Raw genomic sequence first — 22,082 nt, forward strand, 5'->3', positions numbered from 1 at the left:
AATTTTTTTTTGTGATGAGATTTCCGACAAATTGGCATCTGTGGAGCTTGGCTTGTTATTTTTTTCCAGTTTCAGCATCAACATCACAGCAGGGAGGCAATTGAGGTAATATTGTCAGTTTGGTTGTCTAAAACTGCGACAGATCGCCACCAAAATGCAAATGCACATTACTACTCTCGTATACTTCAAACTGTGAAAGTATAAAAGCCTTTCTGAATAATAGTTTGGATCATGTGATCATCTCCCCAAAAATAAATACAGTGCCGATTGATTCTCCTCTTACACAGACTGAAACGGACAAGAGCAAGAATGTGCACACAAACCCTGACTGGCTGTATTTCAGACATTAAGCTGTGCTTATCTTTTGTTAAGTGTGAGGGGGAAACCAGGCATTAATGTTCACACATTATTGTTACCCATGTATCCCACGGGTAACAAAAATATATTATTAGCTTTTGGTCGCTAAACTGACGGCGTTGGCGCAACAGAATTAGCTTCTTTCTGGCGGACTTGGTGGCAAGGATGACTGGCTGTTGCCACTCATGCACGTTCGTGTCCACCACTGCTTGTAGCCAATACATGCAGCTATCAGCGTCGTAGCGCACGTCTGCGTCGATTTTGGATAAGCTCCACATCGATGAACCCTGGAGGTGGTCTTCTTGAACGATGCACACCGTGGAGCGGCATGTGACTTTAGTTGGGACCGCTTTGGGAGTGTCAATGTTCAGCGAACAAAAAGTTCCAGCGTGGAGGCCAACTCCACAGCTGAGTGTGGCCGCATTGGAAGTCAACAAAATAGTAGAAATATAGTGAGAGCCACATACATTTTGAAGATCGCAGTTTTCTGACATCAAGTTACATTAAACTCGGAGAGGAAAACAACATCCATAAAATAAGAACCACTGAGGTGATTGTGATAATATTTTCAGAGATTGAACTGGACATGATTAAAGATGCTGCAGCACAGGCCATTCTCAGCAGCAGTAAAGCGTCTAACTGCAAACGGGGTCACAGTCATGGCTCACCTATCGGCTAGTCTGTGTTGCTTGCCGAATGTGTGCGGTGGACGGCACCGCACTATTTATAGCATGACATAATATTGTTTTTGGATATGGCGTGTAAGAGTTGATACTTTTGACAACACCAGCTTAAGGTAGTATTAATAATTTTGTACAAACTTAGTATGCCTAAAGCAGAGGTGCTCAAGTCCGGTCCTCAATAGTCCTTATCCAGCCGTTTTAGGTGTGTCCCTATTCCAACACACCTGATTCAAATGATCAGATCATTAGAAAGGTTTGAAAAAGCCTGATAACAATCCTCGAGGACCGGACTTGAGCACCCTTGGCCTAAAGCATGACTGCACAGTAATAATTTGTCACTATCACAATGATGGTTATTGCCACAAATTGTTAGTTTGTGGAAATGAAATCCACAAACAAGATTCTCTTGTAGGTACCTCGTCACAGAGCACATTTGTTTTTTCTTAATTAAATATATACAGCATTTATTTTACATCAGTGACAAATGAAAAAAAAATATTTTCAAATTCCATGGTTATAAATATTTTCAAAAGAAAATGTAATATGAAGTCCTTTCAGAATTTTGTAAACATCAACATCAGTAAACAATCTCATAACCACAGCGATAGATACAATGCATTTTTTTCTTCAAATCAGACAATATGGCACTTTCATGGCAGTTTCACTAGGTCTTCATCAGCAAACCTTAGGATCAATGTCTTAGTGAGGGTGTATTTGGGCTCGGGCATTTGCTTGTGCTGGAGATACACTCCTTTGCTGACCTCCCTGTTCACGCGGGTCAGCACAGAGAGAATATCTTCCTCCCGTGAGCTGCAAACATCAAACGACATCACAACCAATTTGAGGGACATCCTTAGTTTTTCCAAGTTCCTTGTTTGCCTTTTGTTTTCGTTTAATAAATACCCTTTTAGTTACCCAATCCACCACGCAACGTGACAGTTTTGAGTCACGCTAGCTCAGCGGCCCATGCGTAAGCCTCGGGTTGTATTTCCTCAATGGGAGGGAGTTTGTGACGAGTAGGGCAAGTGATATGTTGAATTTGCGCCGTTTTTTTTTTTTTGGGATCGATAATTCATCGATACTATTTTCTATTGAAATCACTCACCCAACTATCACGATACATATCTATATCGCAAATTTTTTTCTTCTTGCGAGGGGGGGGGCGTAACAGAAAATAATTGAGAAGCACCGGGTTAAAAGGTGCCTGAAGAAATGTATTACCTGAGAAATCTAACAAGCTATGTCATCATAGAAAGAGCATCGCTACTGAAAAGCTAAGTGACATTGAAAACGGCTACACAACGACCGCGCTATTAAGAAATATACCAGTCGTAAAGCTCATAGCGGCACTACTGCCCAACTATTATAGTTACAAAAATAAAGAAAAAAAAAAGCAAAGGTATTTTCAGAGTAGCAGGAACAAACCAACTATTAACAATTCAGTCACCCCCGCAAAAAACATTGAAATAAAAAGAAACCTAAAGAATAGAGCATGGGGTCACCAACATTGTGCGCAGGCACCATGTAGTCCCCAAAACCACGTGAGAAGCCTATCAGCCTAAAAATAGCTCGTTAGTGACAGGGACATTGTGATTTCCTTTGAATGACATCAAAGTGATAATTTGAAAATCTAAATTCTTAAAGAGATTTATAGAAATAAAGCATTGGGTATTGATGGTTATCTGTATTCTAACTTGTTAAATCATTCTTGATAATAGACTGTTCATATTAACATTGAATTAAACGTAATTCGGATTTCTGTTGAAGTTTGACATGACGCCCAAATAGAGCCAATGTAATCTATTTGAAAGAATCACAAAACCACACTGAAATCCTTAAATCTCACCTCTCAGCAGATCGTCTGAGTTGCCTGCACAGCTCTTGGATGTAGATGGAACCTGTGTTTGTATGTCGATATGACTTGCATTCTGGCACGGTGGCCATGCCGAGCAGGAAGTCGGCATCTGAGGGCACCGTCTCGACATGGATGGGACCTGCGTCCTCTTCCAATTTATTCTGTTTTTTCTCACCTACCCCGGTTGGCTTTGAAGGCCATGGTACGGCTCCCGTCTGAACACCGTCTCCCTGACATGCTTGGATGAAGAACAGTTTGGGTTTTCCTGCCAAAGTGGGGGCGAATCCACTTGTAAAGGGTTGTGTCAGTTCTCGGAGGGACACCTTTTCCTCATCAGTCCCAAAGACACAACCATTTAACCCATGGGAGAGAACACACACTACCTAAGAACAAAAGAATGCACAGTTTTCCGGTGACAATTTATCTATTTGTGTTTATCTTGACATCCCACTTAAGTACAAGACACGAAAAAAGTATCTCCACCAACAATGTTGGTCGCAAAAATAATTACTAAAACAAATGGATTCCGCATAAATTGTCTTCATGCATATATAGAAGTGCCATCTTGCTCACCATAGCATCAGCCTCAGAAAAGTTTCTGGTAGCAATGCTATTTAGCTCCCTTGTTATTTCTTCAGCAGTCAAGTTTCTATGGACAATCACATCAAAGCCAAATTTGGAGAACAGTGATTCAAGAGTCCCTGTGGAATTGAAAAAAAAAAGTTCTGAGTCATCCTGTTTAAGGTCATCAGAGGGGCCAAAGGAGGGTCAATAAATAAGTAAAGCCAAAGCGTCAAATGAATGAATAATAATAAAAATAATAAGGATAAACAGCTGAGGATAGGTTTCATAGTAAAAAAGGCAAAGAAACAGCCCGATTTGTTATGAATGAATTGGGACGGTCTAAAGCATAGGTGTCAAATTCAAGGCCCGGGGGCCAGATTTAGCCAGCAACATCATTTTATGTGGCCCGCAAAGGGCAAATCATGTGTGTGAACTTCCTGTTTCCAACACATTTTCTTCACTATTAATAACATTGAGATATGAGATATTGCCATTTATTTGTTACGATCCTCCCCTTTTAAAATAAATTGAAGAATTGTTGAACAAACAATTCCTGGCTGGCTTCTGATTTCAAAACTGGCTTTCCATCAATTTGTTGTGTGCATGTGATAACGCAAGGTGATCATACATTTATATGGATTCACAGCCATAACAAGCCCTATGAGGGATACCATAACTATGATGTGGCACGTCCACAAACGTTTGACACCACTGGTGTAGAGGATTACAATACATGACGCTTCAGATATGAATAAAATTAAGGCCCTTGATTAAAAATATTGAAAAATTGAAACAATGCAAGAAGAATTTATAGATGGTGGAATGGTGGAGAATGTTTGGCACGTCTGCCTCACAATTCTAAGGATCAGGGTTTGAATTCTAGCACCAGCCTTTTACTGTTTGGAGTTGGCTTGATATCTTTGTGCTTGCGTGTAGTGGCTCCAAGTTTCCCAGCTTTCTCCCACTTCCCAAGATGCATGTCAGCTTTATATAAGACTGAATGCCAGTTTCTCTATGCACCATGCGATTGTCTAACAAACAATACAGGCTGTTCCCCTGCCTCTAGCTTAAAATCAGATGGAATAAACTCCAGCTCAGAAATGACCATACCGGTATAGAAAATTGATGGATTTAAAGAACAAATGTGAATTGTGACTGTTAGAGCAGAACTGGACTAAAATTGTGGTCAATGTGTTCAATGCCTGATTGTATGTAGTATGTGTGTCACTTTATAGATTGATGGCCACTTACATTGCTTATCACAACCCATGTCTTGGGCCATTTGTGTTAGTTGATCAATGAATCCAAGTCATTCAACCCTCAATCAAACTTGAACATTATTTGATTTGATGTTACGCAAACAGCCAGCCAAGTGAATTGACACCACCTTTCGAAAGTGAGTGTTAATGTGAAATGCGCGATATAAATAAAGTTGTATTTTATTGTAATGGCTACCATCTTCATCGTCTTCACTGGTTGTCCTAATTGGAGACGCAGGTGAGCTGGAACCAATTCTAGGTGAATTTGGGTCAGAGGCGGCCTACACCCCGAATTAGCCAAAGTCATTCAAAGGGAACAGAGACAAATAACCATTCACACTTGCATTGGAAAATTTCATGTTACTATAACCTTACTGTGTGCCCTGCGACTGGCTGATGACCAGTTTGGGATGTTGTGTGTGCCTTTCGCCATAATTCAGCTGGGGTAGGCTCCAGCATCCGCAACCCTGTACAGGATAAGCGGTGTTGATGACGGTGAAGATGATATATTGACTGTTTTCGGAATGTGAGAGGAAACTGTAGTACCTGGAGAAAACCCATACGAGTGGAAACCACGAATTCAATGTGGTGACTGTAATGGCCTGAACAAATGTACACATTTTGCAACTATTACCGTAACTATTACTCTTGCACTTTTCCTCCGAGTGGTAGCAATGCAGATAACGTACTCATTAAGTGCAAAACTGCTGAAGGTGAGGGACCTATCTGCATCAGGATTTTGATGATAAGCACTGCCCGGATTCGCCCCAATAATACAACATTGTTCATTTGTAGAGGTGCCATTAATGACTTAATAAAAATACCCACTCTCATCCGCCTGAGTTCCATTCCTTTTACTCAGCTTTGGTCCCAAAAATTCCTCATTGTTGATGATCACACACGGACCACGTGGGATGCGAGTCATCTTGTAGTACTCTGTCTGCAGCGCAAGCACACACGAAAAAAATATAAATAATTAAGATGATCATTAAAGTCATAGGATGAATGACCTCCCAGTTGCACGCTCCCCAACATAATATGAATATTTCTTTGATAATGTTTCTTATTTCTAGTGAGAACATCCTACGGCACTTACTTGAAAGATTTTGCCTTTTTTTTAAAATACAAAACAATAGCTTTTAAGACAATATAGCTTGGGAATCTATCCATCCATTCAACCATCCATTTTCTAAGACGGTTTTCCTCACTAGGGTCACGGGGGTGCTGCAGACTATCCCAGCTGTTTTCGGGCAGTAGGCGGGGTACACCCTGAATTGGTTGCTACACAATCGCAGGGCACACAAAAATGGACAACCATTTGTGCTCACACTCACAGTGTTCACCCGTCTGCTTCACTGGGGAAAGGACGGTACTGTGTGGACTCTGGTGGAATGTTACTAAATACTAGTTGCTTACAACTCAAAATAAGACTCAAAGATGAGCTAGAATTTTAAGAAACTTAAGGGAAAAATTGTCTTCTTTTTAGTATTTATTGTTTTGAGAATTCAATTAAATTTTCCAGTACACAAGTGAATGAATACCTGATCAGAAAGTGATGAAGGCTCTGTGTTTCTTTCTGCAACTGAAGATAAATGACCGCCTTCATCGAAGAAAAAAACAAAACAAACAAAGAGTCATACTTTCCTGGCTGTATATAAAAATGCCATGGCTTGTGAATGAAGCGATTTGAAATACTTACTGGGGAATGGAGTCTTAAATATGGACAGTAGAGGGGAGTGGACATGCTGCCGGAAGAAAGCACAGTCAGTTAGAGTGGCTAATTTTACTTACTTTCACTCTAGGCATTCTCAAGCTAACAGAAACATACAGACACACACCTGGAAATCACCGATGAGTTTAGTAGAACGTGAACTCGCTGGCTGCAGAAATGTACCTACAAGTGAAAAGGATTTGATGCATTTGAATCGAAAAACTAATTTAAGTGTGCTATGCTTGCATGTCTTTTTGGTTGATCAAAAATCTGATCTACTTTTCACATCAGTGTTCATATTAGTAATCAGTCAAACATAAATAAAGGTACTATAGGGTAATGTGGTCATTCAGAAAATGCCCAGTACCCTGTGCAAATTTCTCAACAATCCATGCCAGTTGTCGATCCACGTCCACAAGTATTGAATGCAGCCCGTGTAGATTTGATTGAGAGAGAAAATCCACTTTTTCCAATTCCATAAAGATGTCCAGCAGCGTCTGGAATTGGCAGAAAACAAATTCAGTAAGTTTGAACTGTTTGGAGTGAATAAAAGAATGAGCACTAACGCATCAGGGCAAAAAGCATGTAGTACAAAACGACCAGGCCAGCCCGCAAATTGCGAAAATCCGCCAAGAATTGACGCCCACTGGGGTACAGTCCCCTCTGAAAGTGATGATGTTGTGGATTTAACTCATGATGGTCGGGGTAGAATGATTCCTGAAGGAGACAAAACCATTCTGTCTGGTAAATTACAGAAAAATGCATCAAAACTAATTGGAAGAAGCTCCATCAAGTAACAAAACAATGACCCAAAACACACTGCCAACACAAAAAAATGACTATCGGGGGTGAAAAGTGTTTGACTGGCCAAGTTGATCACTGACCTTGACCCAATATAGTGAAAAATGCAACAGTCTGATGAAGTCAATATGCTGCAGGTCGGTTGCAATAATTGCATGTAAGGGTTCCAATTTTTTTCCCAAGTTTTTTCTGGTATTCATCTTTTGATTTGGAATTCAAATGTCTTCAGTATACACTTTCGGAGGGGACTTAGAACGTATATACACTATATAATATTTTTTTTAAAACCCAAACAACGTTGGGAAACTTTCACTCATGTTTTGGCAATGTTCCCGCTGCTGAAATCAACAGTTACAATCCATGGAGTACGAGTGGTGTAGTGTTTTTGTTTCATGATTCTCTTCCCCCACTAAGACTGATTACGTTTTTTTTCCCTATACTTACTCAAAAACATAAAAGAAATATATGATTTCTTTCTTGCTTTTTTTAGTGTTTCTTTAGGCCAGAATGGTGGCATTTTGAATTTGAATTGTTTTGTAGAACATTAGTGACTTGCCTTTTTTCACCAAAATGAAACCTTTAAATGATAATCCTGCTGAGCGATGCTCCCAAAATTATTCCCAGGGTTTGTACATTAGCTTCTTCAGCGACCACGTCTCTCTTTGTTTACAAATGCTCTTTATAATATGAAGTATTTACTATGAATTCTTCCAAAATGCATTTCTCTATGTTTTCAATGCACAATAGCTTAAATACCTTAAAATTCTAATATAAATATAGGTTACAGAATGATTTGGAAGGACGCGACAAAACTTGATTGAGTATTCTCACATTGCATTCTTCAATTTGCCTTCTGCCAATCTTGTCACTCAAGAGAAACTTGATACGTTGGAGATTTTCTTTAGATGTTTCGTCATATATATGGTACAGCATCACCCTACTCACAAAGCAGGAAGGATTGGAAAAAATGATTAGTACTGAGCACAAGGTAATTAAGAACAAAGCATACGATTCTTGCTGCTTTTACCTGTATTTTGGCAATTTACCGATAGGATTCGCATCAGTTTCCTCAACACCCTGTCTGTTTGTCTTCAAGAGTCTGAGCAGGTCATTCCTTTGGATTGTACTCAGTAGCTCACTAAGAAAGTCAGTGCTCAGGCAATCTTTTTCTTTTAGTATGTGGAATAAAACTTTTGCATCGTTGACCTGTATTGGAAAAACCAAGTGAAATTCACTATTTGCAGCAAAGGTTAAGCAAAGTAAAAAATATTTACAAATGAAAATTTTAGTTACATTCCAGCTGTCCTCCGAAAAAGTTAAGTAAAGAGTAAAACAATCTAATTTGTTTCTTTGTTCTATCTGCACAATTTCGGTTTAAGAATAGTTTAACTTGGAAAAACTCAATGAAATGACATTTGCAAGCAGCGTAAAGAGTAAAATGCTGTATGTAATCCTCACTTCTTTGAGATGTTGGGAGCCGAGAACATCACGGCACAAGAAGCACAGCGCGGCCACTTCAGGGCGAGCCAGGGCCTCTGAGATTTCCAGCAAATTTCGCCTCTCCATCCCAACTCCACTTTGGAATTAAACTTCAAGACGTTTTCAAGGATAACGGGGAAACAGAAACTTACAAAGATAAAAAGGTGAAGGTTGGATTAGACAAATAAAAATTCTAAAATTTTAAATTCAAAATAGTGCTTTTATAGTGAACTAATTTTAACAAGCTAAAAAAATGGTTTTCATTCGCCAGCTTTATCAATGATACAACAAACATAAGGGAACATTTGAATTACCGTATATAGACCAAGGGGCGCTAAAGGGAGATAAAAGTGGTCATGATGATTTAAGCCTATAGTTATCATTTTTCACGTGGCACCAAATCTGAGGCAGCGCCCTCTGTACGGAATTGTCAAAACCTCATGAAATTCACCTTCAAATTGGAGTGGGGAATAATTTCCCAATCTACCCAAGTTGTTAAACTACACTGAATGTTGCAAATGTAACGCAGTACACAAATATATTACATTTTGGCAGTAGCCAAGGAATATAACAAGTGACTCTCAATTTTTTTGTGATATTAAAGTTACTGAGTCTGGTAACGCGTTACAACCTTCAAGCAAATGTAATCAAATATTTTGTAAGAAATAGAATCTTACCTCTTCACTTACTGGGTAGGATACGAAGTGAAGAAATTGTCACAATCAGAGTTCCTCGACTCCCTGGGAACGTAACGCAGTAAAGGGGAGCAAGTTGTCCATTTGAACTCTCTTTGAAGCATTTCATTTGTGTTTGCACAATCACGGTCATGATTTCATGAAATAAAATTCAAAACATAAACAGTACTCAAAATACAAGCTGGAATTAACCGAAGAAAAAAGTAGCGAGTAAATTACAAAGACATTATGCTCTTTAGATGTGATTTTAATGAATTTTGTGCTATCAATTGCAGTACTTAAAACAGTGATCATTATGATTGGCTGTTCGCAATCAAAATGCAAATCGTTTGCCCTGAAGACGAAAAGAGTTGTTTTTTTTTTTTTAATGCAAAAGACAAAACCCTGTAGTCAGGTCAATTTCGTCTTCATCAATACATAGAGTATTTTTTAGTTTACTTTTATTATATCTATCTGTTTTGTTAGAATTATTATCATACGTCATGCATCACTTTTTTGTATGAAAATTAATATGAGTATATTAATAATTTCATTTATGGTTTACAGTCTGGGATTATCTTTGCTATCTTCGGGCAGTAGGCGGAGGACACCCTGAACTGGTTGCCAGCCAATTACAGGGCACACAGAGACGAACAACCATCCGCGCTCACACTCATACCGAGGGGCAATTTAGAGTGTTCAATCGACCTGCCATGCATGTTTTTGGAATGTGGGAGGAAACCCACGCAGGCACGGGGAGAACATGCAAACTCCACACAGGATGGCCGGAGCCGGGATTGAACCCACGACTGATGCCGTCTCTCACTGTGAGGCCATTGTGCTGTATCTAAATCATTATAAAGTAAATTCATCCCCCATTTAAAAAAAGGAACAGAAAATTTAAGTTGAGTAACTCATTACTCAACAAAGACATTAACATGGTAAAGGAAGTTTTTACTTTCACATGCAAGTAACATGTAATATCATGTAATACATAATATTTTGGCAGTAACTTGCCCAACACTGCCAGTAACCCAGTACTCAACTTCATACTTTCTCTCACTCGTGTAATTATTTGGACAGCTACTCTTTACTTTTACTCGAGCCATATTCTTAAGTAACAGTACTTATTTCTGAGTACAAATTTTGGCTCCTCAACCAAATTCGCACTGCTCCACATTATACCATGTAGTTTTCAATTGATTTTTTTAATGCAGATATTCATGAAACAGACCAGTTGTTATACTGGAATAGTCTAAACCAGGAGTCTCCAAACTTTTTGAAACACAGAGATACTTCTCGGGTAATGATTAGCATAAAGTCGGACAAACACTTCTGAAATAACAAATTTGCTCAAACTACATATAATTAAGTTATTGTTATGCCGTCATTAATTATATCTTTATCATTATGTGAAGACACTGATCGGGTAATGATTTCTCCCAATATTTAGTAAATTGAACATCAATATGCAACATTTTATGTCTATGAATCTCTGCCGGTGTTTTCATCATTTTCAAATGTCCCTTCACCGGTGAGCTCCATTAAACGGGCTACTCATGTGGTTCTATCAGCGCTAACAGGAGGGCGCGGGCCCAAGATTGGGCGCCTAAGTCAACACGTCGAAAGTGTATAAACAGATACATTAATAAAAATCGAGACTTGATTAAACGTCAAGGCCATATACATTTATTCAGGTAAGCAAGTCCGGCCGAGTTAGATGTCAAAGCTTACCACAGTTCGGACGTGTCTCTTCGAGGCCAGTAGAGGAAACCAAATGACTTCTTTTCGGGTACAATGGAAACTTAGGAAAAAGTTACGTAATCAAGTTCACCGATGAATTATGCCTCGACACTTGACGTGATCGCAGAAATCCTGAGTTACTTTTCTTCTTCTGGTATTATTAATGACGGTTGGTAAATGTTTCAAGGCACAAATATCGCCACCTAACGGTGTAATGCCTCGACACTTGACGTGATCGCAGAAGTCCTGAGTTACTTTTCTTCTTCTGGTATTATTAATGACGGTTGGTAAATGTTTCAAGGTACAAATATCGCCACCTAACGGTGTAATCTGCCTCGACACTTGACGTGATCGCAGAAGTCCTGAGTTACTTTTCTTCTTCTGGTATTATTAATGACGGTTGGTAAATGTTTCAAGGTACAAATATCGCCACCTAACGGTGTAATCTGTTTTGTTTCGTCTCTGTTGCAACAGTTTACCCTGCACAAGAATTAAAAATGTCAATTAGCATTTAACCACAATTTAAAAAAACTACGGATGGCATATCAAACTATTAAATATGATGAACAGGTATGGCGGACATGGTCACCTTTGCAAAATCAAATACAGACTGCAACAAAATGGGCGCTTCCACCCAAACTAGACAGTAACGCATAACTTTATTACACAGCAGTGAAAGGGCGACACTATGTGGCAGACTTGAGTCATTACCTAACATTGGCTATTGCTCGCTTCCTTTCTCCATTAAAGGGACGCTTGATTGACGTTAACGTTGGCATTTATATAATAAGTTTGCATTTGAAAATGTCATCAGTACTACCCCCCCCCCGCCCCCGTAAAACATTGTGATTAAAGTTTTTTTGTGACGAGATTTACGATAAATCGGCACACACCCTTTTGGAGGTGACTCAAGTTAATATTACTCGAATTGTCAGTTGTTGTCTAAAACGGCAACCGCCCGGCATCAAAATGCAAATGCAAAACACTACTCTAGTCCACATCGACCTGTAAAAGTATAAAAGTATTCTGCATAATAATTTGCAATTGACATCAGATGTAAGCTCATGTGATCACCTCCACAAAATCAACAATATCGTGCCGATCAATTCTCCGGCTGTGAGAAAAATAACAATGTTGCAAAATGTTGTGTTAGATTTATAAATCAAATACATAAGCACAATTGCCAAGATACTAACAGAGGCTATACACATACCATTTCGCTCAGTAATCATGTACTGTTTTTCAATAGAGAATTCCTATCATGCCAACAGTTACGAGCCGAGGAGCAACCCGAGTAACGAATGCGTCAAGACAGATCCATAAATATTTAACATTTATTCTTGTCATCGCATACTGTTTCTAATGAGAATGGATAAGATGGTAATCCAGTAATTGACATACTAACATATGGCAAGACAGCAATCTGAGAAGAGAAGGAGTAAAGGGCACTTGAATGGTTTTAGTACAACTTGCCTTTTATTTATTTCTAATGAAAATTGTAAAAATCAAACGTGGTGAGTAGGTATGCTGACATTTTTTTCTATCAAAATGTTCTAAAGCATTCACGCAATAATACTGGACAGTAGTTGGTCAAAAGGAAAATAATGTAATGAGGAATCCACATTTGTTCAAAAGCTGTCGGCTTTTAACAGCAGAATCCTGCTTCCAACAGCGCACAATTGATAATGTGTAAGTACTGATGCAATGACTCCCATAAACACCCACTCTTAAATAACTGAGTAAGTTAACTAAAGTTGCAGTGCGTAATTTCTATCTCCGCCTTGCCCAGATCCTCTTGGAGAGAGTTCTGCATTACAACACTAGAGCTGTCGCTTTGATATGACGTAGGGTATGCTTAGTCTTCTTCACCTACCTGCAGTCTGATTCAAGAAAGTTTTTATTTCGTTTTCAACGAGTGGTGGGGGTGGGAATGGATTATTTGGAAGAGGTCATTATTGTATGATTATTTTCTGCTACAGAAACCTAAAATTATAAATAATGTTAGCTTTTTTTCCCAAATTGAGACAAGGCGCCTTTCGCCGATCATTGCTAAGTAAAATGTTTCATATCCAGATGGTCATTTTCAGATCATTTTCACCAGTTGGTGAATGCCATAGGTGACATGAAACATAATATATAAAATAATGAAATACACAGCAAGATGTTAGAGGAGCTCATAGACTTAATCAGTATTGCGTCATCTCCTGTAGTATTAGTTGGTGTGAAAATTACTTTTTTTCTTTTTAAACACAAAAAAGTATTGCACAGCAGCTTTAACAACCACAAAGTGCCCGAGAGACACACCTTCTTTTGATCACACACTAATGACATTTGTCACTCAAATGACATAAAGGTAGCCAATGATAATTAGTGAACAGCAATTACCCAAAGGTGATTGTGAGAATGTGAGATTTCACTGTGAGCTTGTGTTTGAAGTGAAGGGGAGGAAGTATTCTCTGGCAAACTGGAAGACATCATTTGGTTTCTTGAGTAGCAAAAATTGCAGGAAGTCAGATATGAGTGCGCGGATCTGCGGGTGCGCTTTTAAGTATGATGCATGATCAGCTTTCAGCTCCTCCTGCAACAATGCCACAAACACACACAATATCCAAATCTACTCAAGAAATCAACAAGGCACACTCAAGTTACCTTTTGAAACAATCTATTTTGATACAGTAATTTCATATATATATATTTTTTATTTTACTTTTAAAGGAGTACAATGGGTCAGGAACGTACGAGCCACGCTACATGCCGGTTCACTGTAGAGACGGGTGCTATTATTATTGTAAAGACATAATTTTTGATAAAACTATTGTGTTTGTATACTGTTAGCTTGTTCTTGTGTAACTGATGACAAGAACTGATTGCGTCATTACTTTAGTTGAACATTTATTCTCACCTTTCTGTCCAAGAACTTGGAACGCATCTGGATGTCTTCTTCCCAAACCAGGGGAATTTTCTCATAAGCTGAGAAAACACATAGAGAAACCTTTGTATAAACAAAGGCCATTATATGAGAGAATTCGTCACAACACAACACGGAATACCTTGTTCTTTCTGAGATGGCAGCTGCAGTAACCTCATCGTAACCGGAGACCCCACCTGCAATCTGCTAGCAAGATGCCTAAAGAAACAATAATCTCCAGTATGCTTTATACTCAATGACATTCGGTGTTTTTTGAGATTGAAAGAGATGTGGTAGTGCTAATTTGTACGACGCACGTCAGGTGCTAGGGTATGAGAAAAAAAATATTATTTGCAAATCTGTTAGTAATCTAAATTAGTAATCACACATGAAGAAGAAAAGGTAGCGTTAGGGTATTAGGGTATTTACATACACACACACACACACACACCCACACACGCACACGCACCCCCCCGCACACACACACACACACACGCACACACAGACATATATATATATATATATATATATATATATATATTTATATATATATATATATATATATATATTAGTGCTGTCAAGTGATTTTTTTTTACTAATTAATCACAAAAAATTCCATGATTAATTGTGATTAATCACATTTTTTAAACGACTATTTTTTAGCTTATAACAGATATTTACTTGAATAATATCTTGGAATCGATGCAAGATCACCCAATATGAAGTATATTTAATTCAAATACTGTTCTAATAGCCTTCTTGGATTCTTGAATACGATCTAAATGGAGACATCTTTACAGACATTTATTTTCAAAACATTTCTCAAAAATGCCCACATATGCCACACACCAGCAGTGTTGGTTTGCAAGGCCCAGTGGTAACTTAAACACAGTGTTTTGTTCTGAGACGTGCTAAAGACAGCTAACATGGCACAATATTTGCAAAGTATGCACATTATTCTTTAAGTAAATCAAACTGAGTTAAAATATTTATATATTATATATATATATATATATATATATATATATATATAGCATTGTTAAAATTCATTCATTATATAATGTCTCGATATAGAGAGTATACTTGAATTAAAAATTTGCACTTACAATGACAATTTCTAAGTGTATCTCAAGTAAACAAAACAATCTTATCTATTCAACGTGACATGACGCTTCCTTTTCTTCTTTGTGTGTGTTCTTTGATTCTTCTCAATTTGCTTAACTGTGGGTACAAATCGACTAAACTGGAGGTAAAATTACAAAATCGTGGAATATATTTCTAAACTGTCGGGACACATTAGAAAAATGATAACACTATGGTCTTATTATATCAGATGGGTCAGGCCCCCTGGTGGCCAAGATGTACAATATACATTTTATTCCGCTTATTAAAAAAACTAAATCTGCATTTTATTCTGCAATGGTGGAATGGATCTTACCCATCAGGCAGAAAGTAGCACTGCCATGTGGTAGGGCTTTCATCCACAGAATGAACAATCCTTTCCACGCCGAATATCTCCACAGTCTCTCCCTCAATCTCCATCTGTTCCTGGTCTAGCCCTCGCTGATCATGCACAAACATTAGATCGCATTAGATCACTCTAAGTAGTTCTTAATGGGTTTTTCACAACAGTTGTTTTGATTGACCAACATATTCTATACATTTTTTATTGATTTCAGACCCCAAGATAGACAGAATTAAAAAAAAAAAGAGATTTGAAAGTGAAACCTTTTATCACCTGCATTTGAATGAAAAAAACCCCCACAGAATTTTTAAACTTATATTTGTGTGTAAATTGACAGACCACATACATTATATTGCTGTCATTGGACCAAAACATTGTACCTCCAAAGCTGTCACCTTTCAGGAGACCCCCAAATTGACCTTTAGCATTGCCCCATGAAAGAGAGCAAGCCATTTTCAACACTTTAGATTGGTCAATAACGCGTAAAAATAACACACATGCGTGTGGACCGATGAATTGTATAGATTTGTAAAAAAATAAGAAATTCACCAAAATATAAGATGAGGTTTTGGCCCGTCACCAGAGGGTGTATCCAAATGGTCAGAAATAGATACATCGTGAGTATGTGAGTGTGCATGTGAATGAAAAGAAACGTTTACATTATATTGTATACAAATCGAGAGATGTTATTGCTTACATTGGGTGACTATGTGAATGGAGAAATCAATCTTTTACGTGATTTGTTCAATGTACATGCTCTAGTTTTGTAATCACTTACAAAAGTTGTGCAGCTGATCCGTAATTTCTGGTCAAAGGAGATGCAAGTCATGTGCTCTGGGACTTTCTTCCTCAACGCAATAAGACGCATGAGCAAGAAGTTGGAACCCTCAGTTACAAGGCCTCTGAGGGCTGCCATGGGATATGAAATACTGTCCCTTGTTACGTCCTGGATACACACACACACATATAATACAAAATGCTATGAAATGAAAAGAATAGACTGTTGGAAATAAAATAGACTTCATGGAACAAATATTAAAATTTAGGCAACCAATGTAGGTCAGTGCCCTGAATAATATATTTAACACTTTAACCTTTGGTAAGACTTAGGTTGTAACTCACCTTTCCATCAGTGGTGACGCTATCGATGCTCATCTCTCCATCACATTGCACTATGTGACACCGCTTGTCCAAAATATGTCCATCAAGCTAAAAAGAAATACAAATGTCTTTAAAGTCAGCACAGGAGGCATGGCATGAACGTGTTTGTTGTAAGACACTCGGTGACCTGCCTTGACATATTCGTGGTGGTCCTCCTCCAGCACCTCTAGGTCAGCAGTTAGGTAGGCTAACGGGGAAAAGCAAAAAGAAAATGACAATAAATTAGACTCACATTTATCCAATAACATCCAAAGTGTTGTATCAGAAATGTGGCCTTGTTCTGATTGATGTTGGTTTGTTCAATTTTGGAACGCCATTTGTTGTCAGAGGCCTATCTCGAGAACTATGTGGGAATTAAAATATATATATATATATATATATATATAATTATAAACTCTTACTTAATTTTATTTAAAAACAGAGGTGCGGGGGAAAAAGTCTGAAAATACCCTTTCAATGATTAAAAGTCAAAGTTGACAGTGCATTTCATGTGGGTGGATGGTAAGATAACACTGTGCTGCTACATGAGGTTGCATACAACGCCGTACAATTACAACCAGGGAACTGAAAGTACTCTTTCACAGGTAAAAATATTTTTGGGAGTATTATTTTTTTCAAATGTTATGTTAAGTTATGTCATGTTACCTTTATTGATATTACTAGAACTTCTTTTCACCTTCACAATATTGCTATCATCCCTCTCGTTCTATCAGCGAGTTAAGCGGAAAATGCAGAATTAATGGACTTGTTACGTCTCATCTTGATTATTGTAACGTATTGCTCTCTGGTCTTTCCTTGTCACAAATTAAAAGTTTGCAAGTGAGCACAAAATGCGGCATGCCTCAGATTTTTAAAAATGTTTTTCCTTGCACTCCTGTGGGGTTAAAATCAATACAATACAATACAATAAAATTTTATTTATCTGGGAATATTGTTCATATTTATCAACTGTGGACATGTTGGCAATTCTGTGTTTGAGTATACAGTAAACAAATTTGACTTGATTATTCTAAAATGATTCGTTAATGACATTTCTACTACACACACAATTCCTTTAGGTAAACATTTACCAATACCAGAAGCAGTCCATACAACCAAAAATGCATTATTTTAAGCACATGACAAAATTAACCATAGTTTGCTGTCGTAGGGGAATATGCTACATTTTGAGATTAAAGATAAAACATGGGTAATGCCATTTTCAGGTTAACAATGATACAAATGTAAACACAATTGTACAGCTAGAGCAGTGTAACATTGAGTTTATAGTAGATGCATGAATGATCATAAATGAATATCATTGGCAGAAATTGAGAGCTCCTGAACATTTCTTTCAGCTCTGGCTTGAATGTTAATGTCCAGCTAGGTTGGGCAGGACACCTCACCTGTCACTGTTGTTCCACATGGGGAGTCGTCGATGGCTCCCTGGCTTTGTGCATGCAGCAGGATGCATGGTTGATGGGCTCGGCGGGCAAACTCCACTGACACGCAGAACCTCCCCAAGTCTCGACCCCCCTCTGACATGGTCACCAGAGAGTCCGCAAACACACATTTTGTCAGCTCCACAGGCTCTGGAAAAGGAAAGATTGTGTCTTTGAGTATAAAACATAACTGATCATTCTTACGTTATTAAAAGCAAGAAAGACTTTAGTGATGCAGTGGAATATAAATAAATATGACTGTACTTGACTTAAATGATGACGAGCTGGACCAAAATATTAGCATGTCTTCAATCTGCCAAAAACAGATTGATCTAAGAGTGATTTAGGCACAAAACAGAAGAGGCAACGGCACAGTAGTCGACTGGTTAGCACATCTGCCTCGCAGTGCAAGGGTGGAAGTTTCCATGTTGCCCCTGTGCCTGCGTGGGTTTTGTCCGGGTAGCAGTCCTAGGATGCAATATACACTACTACTGTACTTTCAGCCAACGGTGTACTTAAATATTGACCAATGATGTATTTTTTTTACCATTACAGTATTCTTATTACAGTACTTCTATCACTGCAGTATTTCTACCATTGCGGTACTTTTACTATTACAGAATTTTTATCATTGCAGAATTTTTCTATCGTTGCAGTACTTTTACTATTACAGTACTTTTATCATTGCAGTACTTTATCATTGGAGTATTTCCTATCATTGCGGTACTTTTACTATTACAGTATTTTTATCATTACAGTATTTTTCTATCGTTGCAGTACTTTTACTATTACAGTACTTTTACCATTGCAGTATTTTCTAACATTGCAGTACTTTTCTATCATTTCAGTACTCTTACTATTACAGTACTTTTATTATTGCAATATTTTTATCATTGCAGTATTTTCAATCATTCAATAGTTTTCATTCTGTATAATGGACAGGCATTAGGAGTGTTTCCTTACACTAGATACGTTTATACTGTGTATATTTGCATGCTTTTTATGAATGTCTGCTGCTAATATTATACATTAACGGCTACATTACGCCGCCGACTCTGTGTGATCTATATCTTTGCTGCTGTAACACCTCAAATTTCCCCATTGTGGGACTAATAAAGGACATCTTAATCCTTATCTTTATGCACGGAAGGTTGGTTGAACGCACTGAATTTTCCATAGGTGTGAGTGTGAGTATGGATGGTTGTTAGTCTTTGTGTGCCATGCGATTCGCTGGCAACCAATTCAGGCCGTACACCGCCTACTGCCCGAAGATAGATGGGATAGGCTCCAGCACCCCCGCTACCATCGTGACGATAAGCAATTTGGATAATGGATGAATGGGTGTTTTATTATTTTCTTGTATTTAGCCATAGTATAAATCCTCAAAATTGACATGTTACAGCGGCTTATAATAAATAGATGTGTTCAAAAAATGGATTCACTAAACTAGCGGGATTTTATATGCTAAGATTCAATAAATTGATGTCAAAGTTCAGAATCCATTTTCACAATTTTTCCAAAAAGCAAAGGTGAAGCTCCACTTCCCTCCAGCAGATGGCAGCGCACAGCCAATTTGTTGTGGCGAGTCAGCAGTCTTAAGCATTCAGTCGAGTCACACTACGTCATCTCAATGAGCCAGTGAGCCACACATCCAGAGCAAAACGAAAAGAAAAACAAACAAGAAAATGGCGGATGGTGAAAATACTGTGGGCTTATGACCACCCAACATCTTGTAATGTTATAATATTGGCATTTTTCTGAAAATAAATGCCAAACAGAGTTACTGACTTTTATCTGGCTACATTGATTGAAATATATGTATTGTTAATGGTTTATATTGTTTAGAGTTGTTTTAAAATGTTATTATGTAAGAAAATGTATTGTTTGTGAAAAATAACCGCGATATTGCATCACAAATCGCAGAATAATCAATAATGTAAATCTAGTCGTCACACATGTATTGTGATTTGAATTTAATCGGGAGGTAAGTGAATTGTTTCACTTCTAATAATAAACATACAGGAATAAAACCTCTGCCTCATTTTTTGCTGAAAATGTTTTACCTATACTGCACTACTGTATTAAAATATTGGTAATGGTGGTGGTGTTGGAGAGCTAAGTATTCATTTAGGTGATACTGGGCGTAAAAAGTTTTAGTAACAAGATTGTGCATAATTATTACTATTTAAAATATGTGTGATAAAATGAAAATGTTTTAACAATGCAAGAAAGACAAAGACATACGAAAACAAAAGCTGATTTATTTTGTCTGCCATAGAACGAGGGATTACGGGAAAAGACATTAATTCATATTTATGAATTCGTTTTATTTCATTTATTTTATTAATTAATTGTTTGTTTTTCATTTTGTGCATGGAGTATTTGAAATCTGAAAGTTTCTGGTCAGGGTTTGAGCGACTCAACAGGTGCCAAAAACAGGTGGTCGTGTTATCAGGCGTGTTGTATAAACTAGGTCGCCTGTGGACTCACCAATGCTGGACATGAACGCGATAGCATCTTCGGAGGCCACCATTTCTGAACCGTCCTTGCCTCCCTTGGTCCCGGTTGAGGGACGAGCAGGAGTATCAACCATATCGGGCGGCTCCATTATTGTCTTGTGTTGAAAACAGACTTTCTACCCGTGACGGGAAATAAGAAAACCCGCGTCAACTGTGACAAGACGGTCGACTACGACACAGAAGTTGTGATCTACATTGTAAGCAGGTTTTTTTGCTCTTCTCGGTCGTAAATCCTCTTTTATGTTTCAGAGAGCCAACGACAGATGAGTTGTCACGAGTTGCCACGGCAACGGTTGCTCAAGTGCCGTAAAGTTGCGTGTAAGTGGGCTGGCCAATTTGGAAGTAAACGGTCCCACAATAAACGATTTTGTATTTGTATTTGGCTTTCAGAGCAACAAACACCAGGAGAACAAAATATTGAGAGGAAACAAAAGCATATGTAAAGTTTCTATTTTGACAGTAAAACGCAATATAGTGAAAATGAGTTCACGCAAACATTCATACTATTTATCCTACTCATCCAAAAATAGATATACTGCACATATATCAGTACTGTATGTTTGAAATTATTTTAATATAATTAAAATATATTTATTATTATTTTGTATTTTTTGTAAAGTTGGACAATTTAACACGTTAATTTCGTATTAATTCACCATTTTATTAATGCCGACAAACATTTATTGTGAAAGTCTGTTGCTTCCGGCTGCGGCGCTCACTGGTACAAGCATTGTTCTGTACCCGGAAAAAAAATCAGTATCTCCTGGTCGCGGGAGCGCACAACATTGAGTGTGAGCGAAACGGGTGGAAAAGTATGCATTTGAATGTGTTCTATCAACAAAGTTTAACAATTAAATTGATTTCAATCACGTGACCACCTTGCATTTCAAGTTATCGAATACGATATGCAAGGAAGCGGATTGAGGATCTGGGATGTTTCCAGCAGGATCTAATTTAAGTGGCAAGATACAGATGGTGGTCTGTTAGAGAACATCTACTGGTTGCTTTTTTTTTGTAACGGTCGATGTCTGCGTCGAGAGAAGCAAAAGAAAATCAAAATAAAGTCTCTCCGTCCTGCATTGGACTCGAGATGTGTTCAATGACCATTCACACAGTTTGACATTTGATAACTCATGTGCATGCAATGCATCAAACAGCTATTCACAGCACATCGCTAAACAATGCGGGCTTTCTAACACGATGCGACATTACCAATAGTGACTGTTTCATTCAAAGAAACTGTAATATCTTGAGATATCAATGAAGATATGCATGCACAACGGCTCTCTTTATGTCGCCTCTTTTAATGCAGGACTTAACATCATACAACAGGTCTGACTGACGGTTGTTGTTACTCTGTGTTCCCCAGAACTTCATAACTCTGACATATATAAACCACTAGTACCCTCTATTGGCAACAATCAGCAACTCCGCCTAACCACTATATAACAGAAACAATGAATATTCACGTTTGTGTGCGTT

The 22,082-nt window shown here is 38.0% G+C and overlaps 2 protein-coding genes across 2 annotated transcripts; both read right to left on the reverse strand.

The window, feature by feature from the left end:
• Window positions 1–1,487: 1,487 nt before the first annotated feature.
• casp8 (caspase 8, apoptosis-related cysteine peptidase) lies at window positions 1,488–11,263 on the reverse strand. Its single transcript, XM_088311245.1, has 15 exons — window positions 11,118–11,263; window positions 9,387–9,449; window positions 8,689–8,856; window positions 8,258–8,436; window positions 8,062–8,167; window positions 6,797–6,926; window positions 6,557–6,612; window positions 6,418–6,463; window positions 6,260–6,318; window positions 5,547–5,658; window positions 5,094–5,185; window positions 4,915–4,999; window positions 3,469–3,596; window positions 2,887–3,278; window positions 1,488–1,850 (listed from the first exon to the last, which is right to left on the reverse strand). Exons 3-15 carry the CDS (start codon window positions 8,794–8,796, stop codon window positions 1,691–1,693), a joined length of 1,653 nt encoding a protein of 550 aa, XP_088167371.1. The 5' UTR covers window positions 8,797–8,856; window positions 9,387–9,449; window positions 11,118–11,263; the 3' UTR covers window positions 1,488–1,690.
• Window positions 11,264–12,576: 1,313 nt separating this feature from the next.
• On the reverse strand, window positions 12,577–20,877 carry catip (ciliogenesis associated TTC17 interacting protein). Its single transcript, XM_088312091.1, has 9 exons — window positions 20,572–20,877; window positions 18,046–18,231; window positions 16,792–16,847; window positions 16,622–16,708; window positions 16,278–16,445; window positions 15,473–15,597; window positions 14,177–14,253; window positions 14,029–14,096; window positions 12,577–13,704 (listed from the first exon to the last, which is right to left on the reverse strand). Exons 1-9 carry the CDS (start codon window positions 20,687–20,689, stop codon window positions 13,540–13,542), a joined length of 1,050 nt encoding a protein of 349 aa, XP_088168217.1. The 5' UTR covers window positions 20,690–20,877; the 3' UTR covers window positions 12,577–13,539.
• Between the last annotated feature and the right edge of the window lie 1,205 nt (window positions 20,878–22,082).

Source organism: Idiotropiscis lumnitzeri, chromosome 12 (genome assembly GCF_059441095.1).
Source record: "Idiotropiscis lumnitzeri isolate Australia: NSW breed Sydney's pygmy pipehorse chromosome 12, RoL_Ilum_1.0, whole genome shotgun sequence".
NCBI lineage: Eukaryota > Metazoa > Chordata > Actinopteri > Syngnathiformes > Syngnathidae > Idiotropiscis > Idiotropiscis lumnitzeri.

Coding starts and splice junctions, on each gene's coding strand:
- casp8 (XM_088311245.1), bottom strand. CDS start 8,796: ATGGAGAGGCGAAATTTGCTGGAAATCTCAGAGGCCCTGGCTCGCCCT. Junction 8,437..8,688: donor GCTCCCAACATCTCAAAGAA/GTGAGGATTACA, acceptor TTTCCAATACAG/GTCAACGATGCAAAAGTTTT. Junction 3,279..3,468: donor TTTCTGAGGCTGATGCTATG/GTGAGCAAGATG, acceptor TTTTGTTCTTAG/GTAGTGTGTGTTCTCTCCCA.
- catip (XM_088312091.1), bottom strand. CDS start 20,689: ATGGAGCCGCCCGATATGGTTGATACTCCTGCTCGTCCCTCAACCGGG. Junction 14,254..15,472: donor TGCTACTTTCTGCCTGATGG/GTAAGATCCATT, acceptor TTGTTTCTTTAG/GCATCTTGCTAGCAGATTGC. Junction 13,705..14,028: donor CCAAGTTCTTGGACAGAAAG/GTGAGAATAAAT, acceptor GCATTGTTGCAG/GAGGAGCTGAAAGCTGATCA.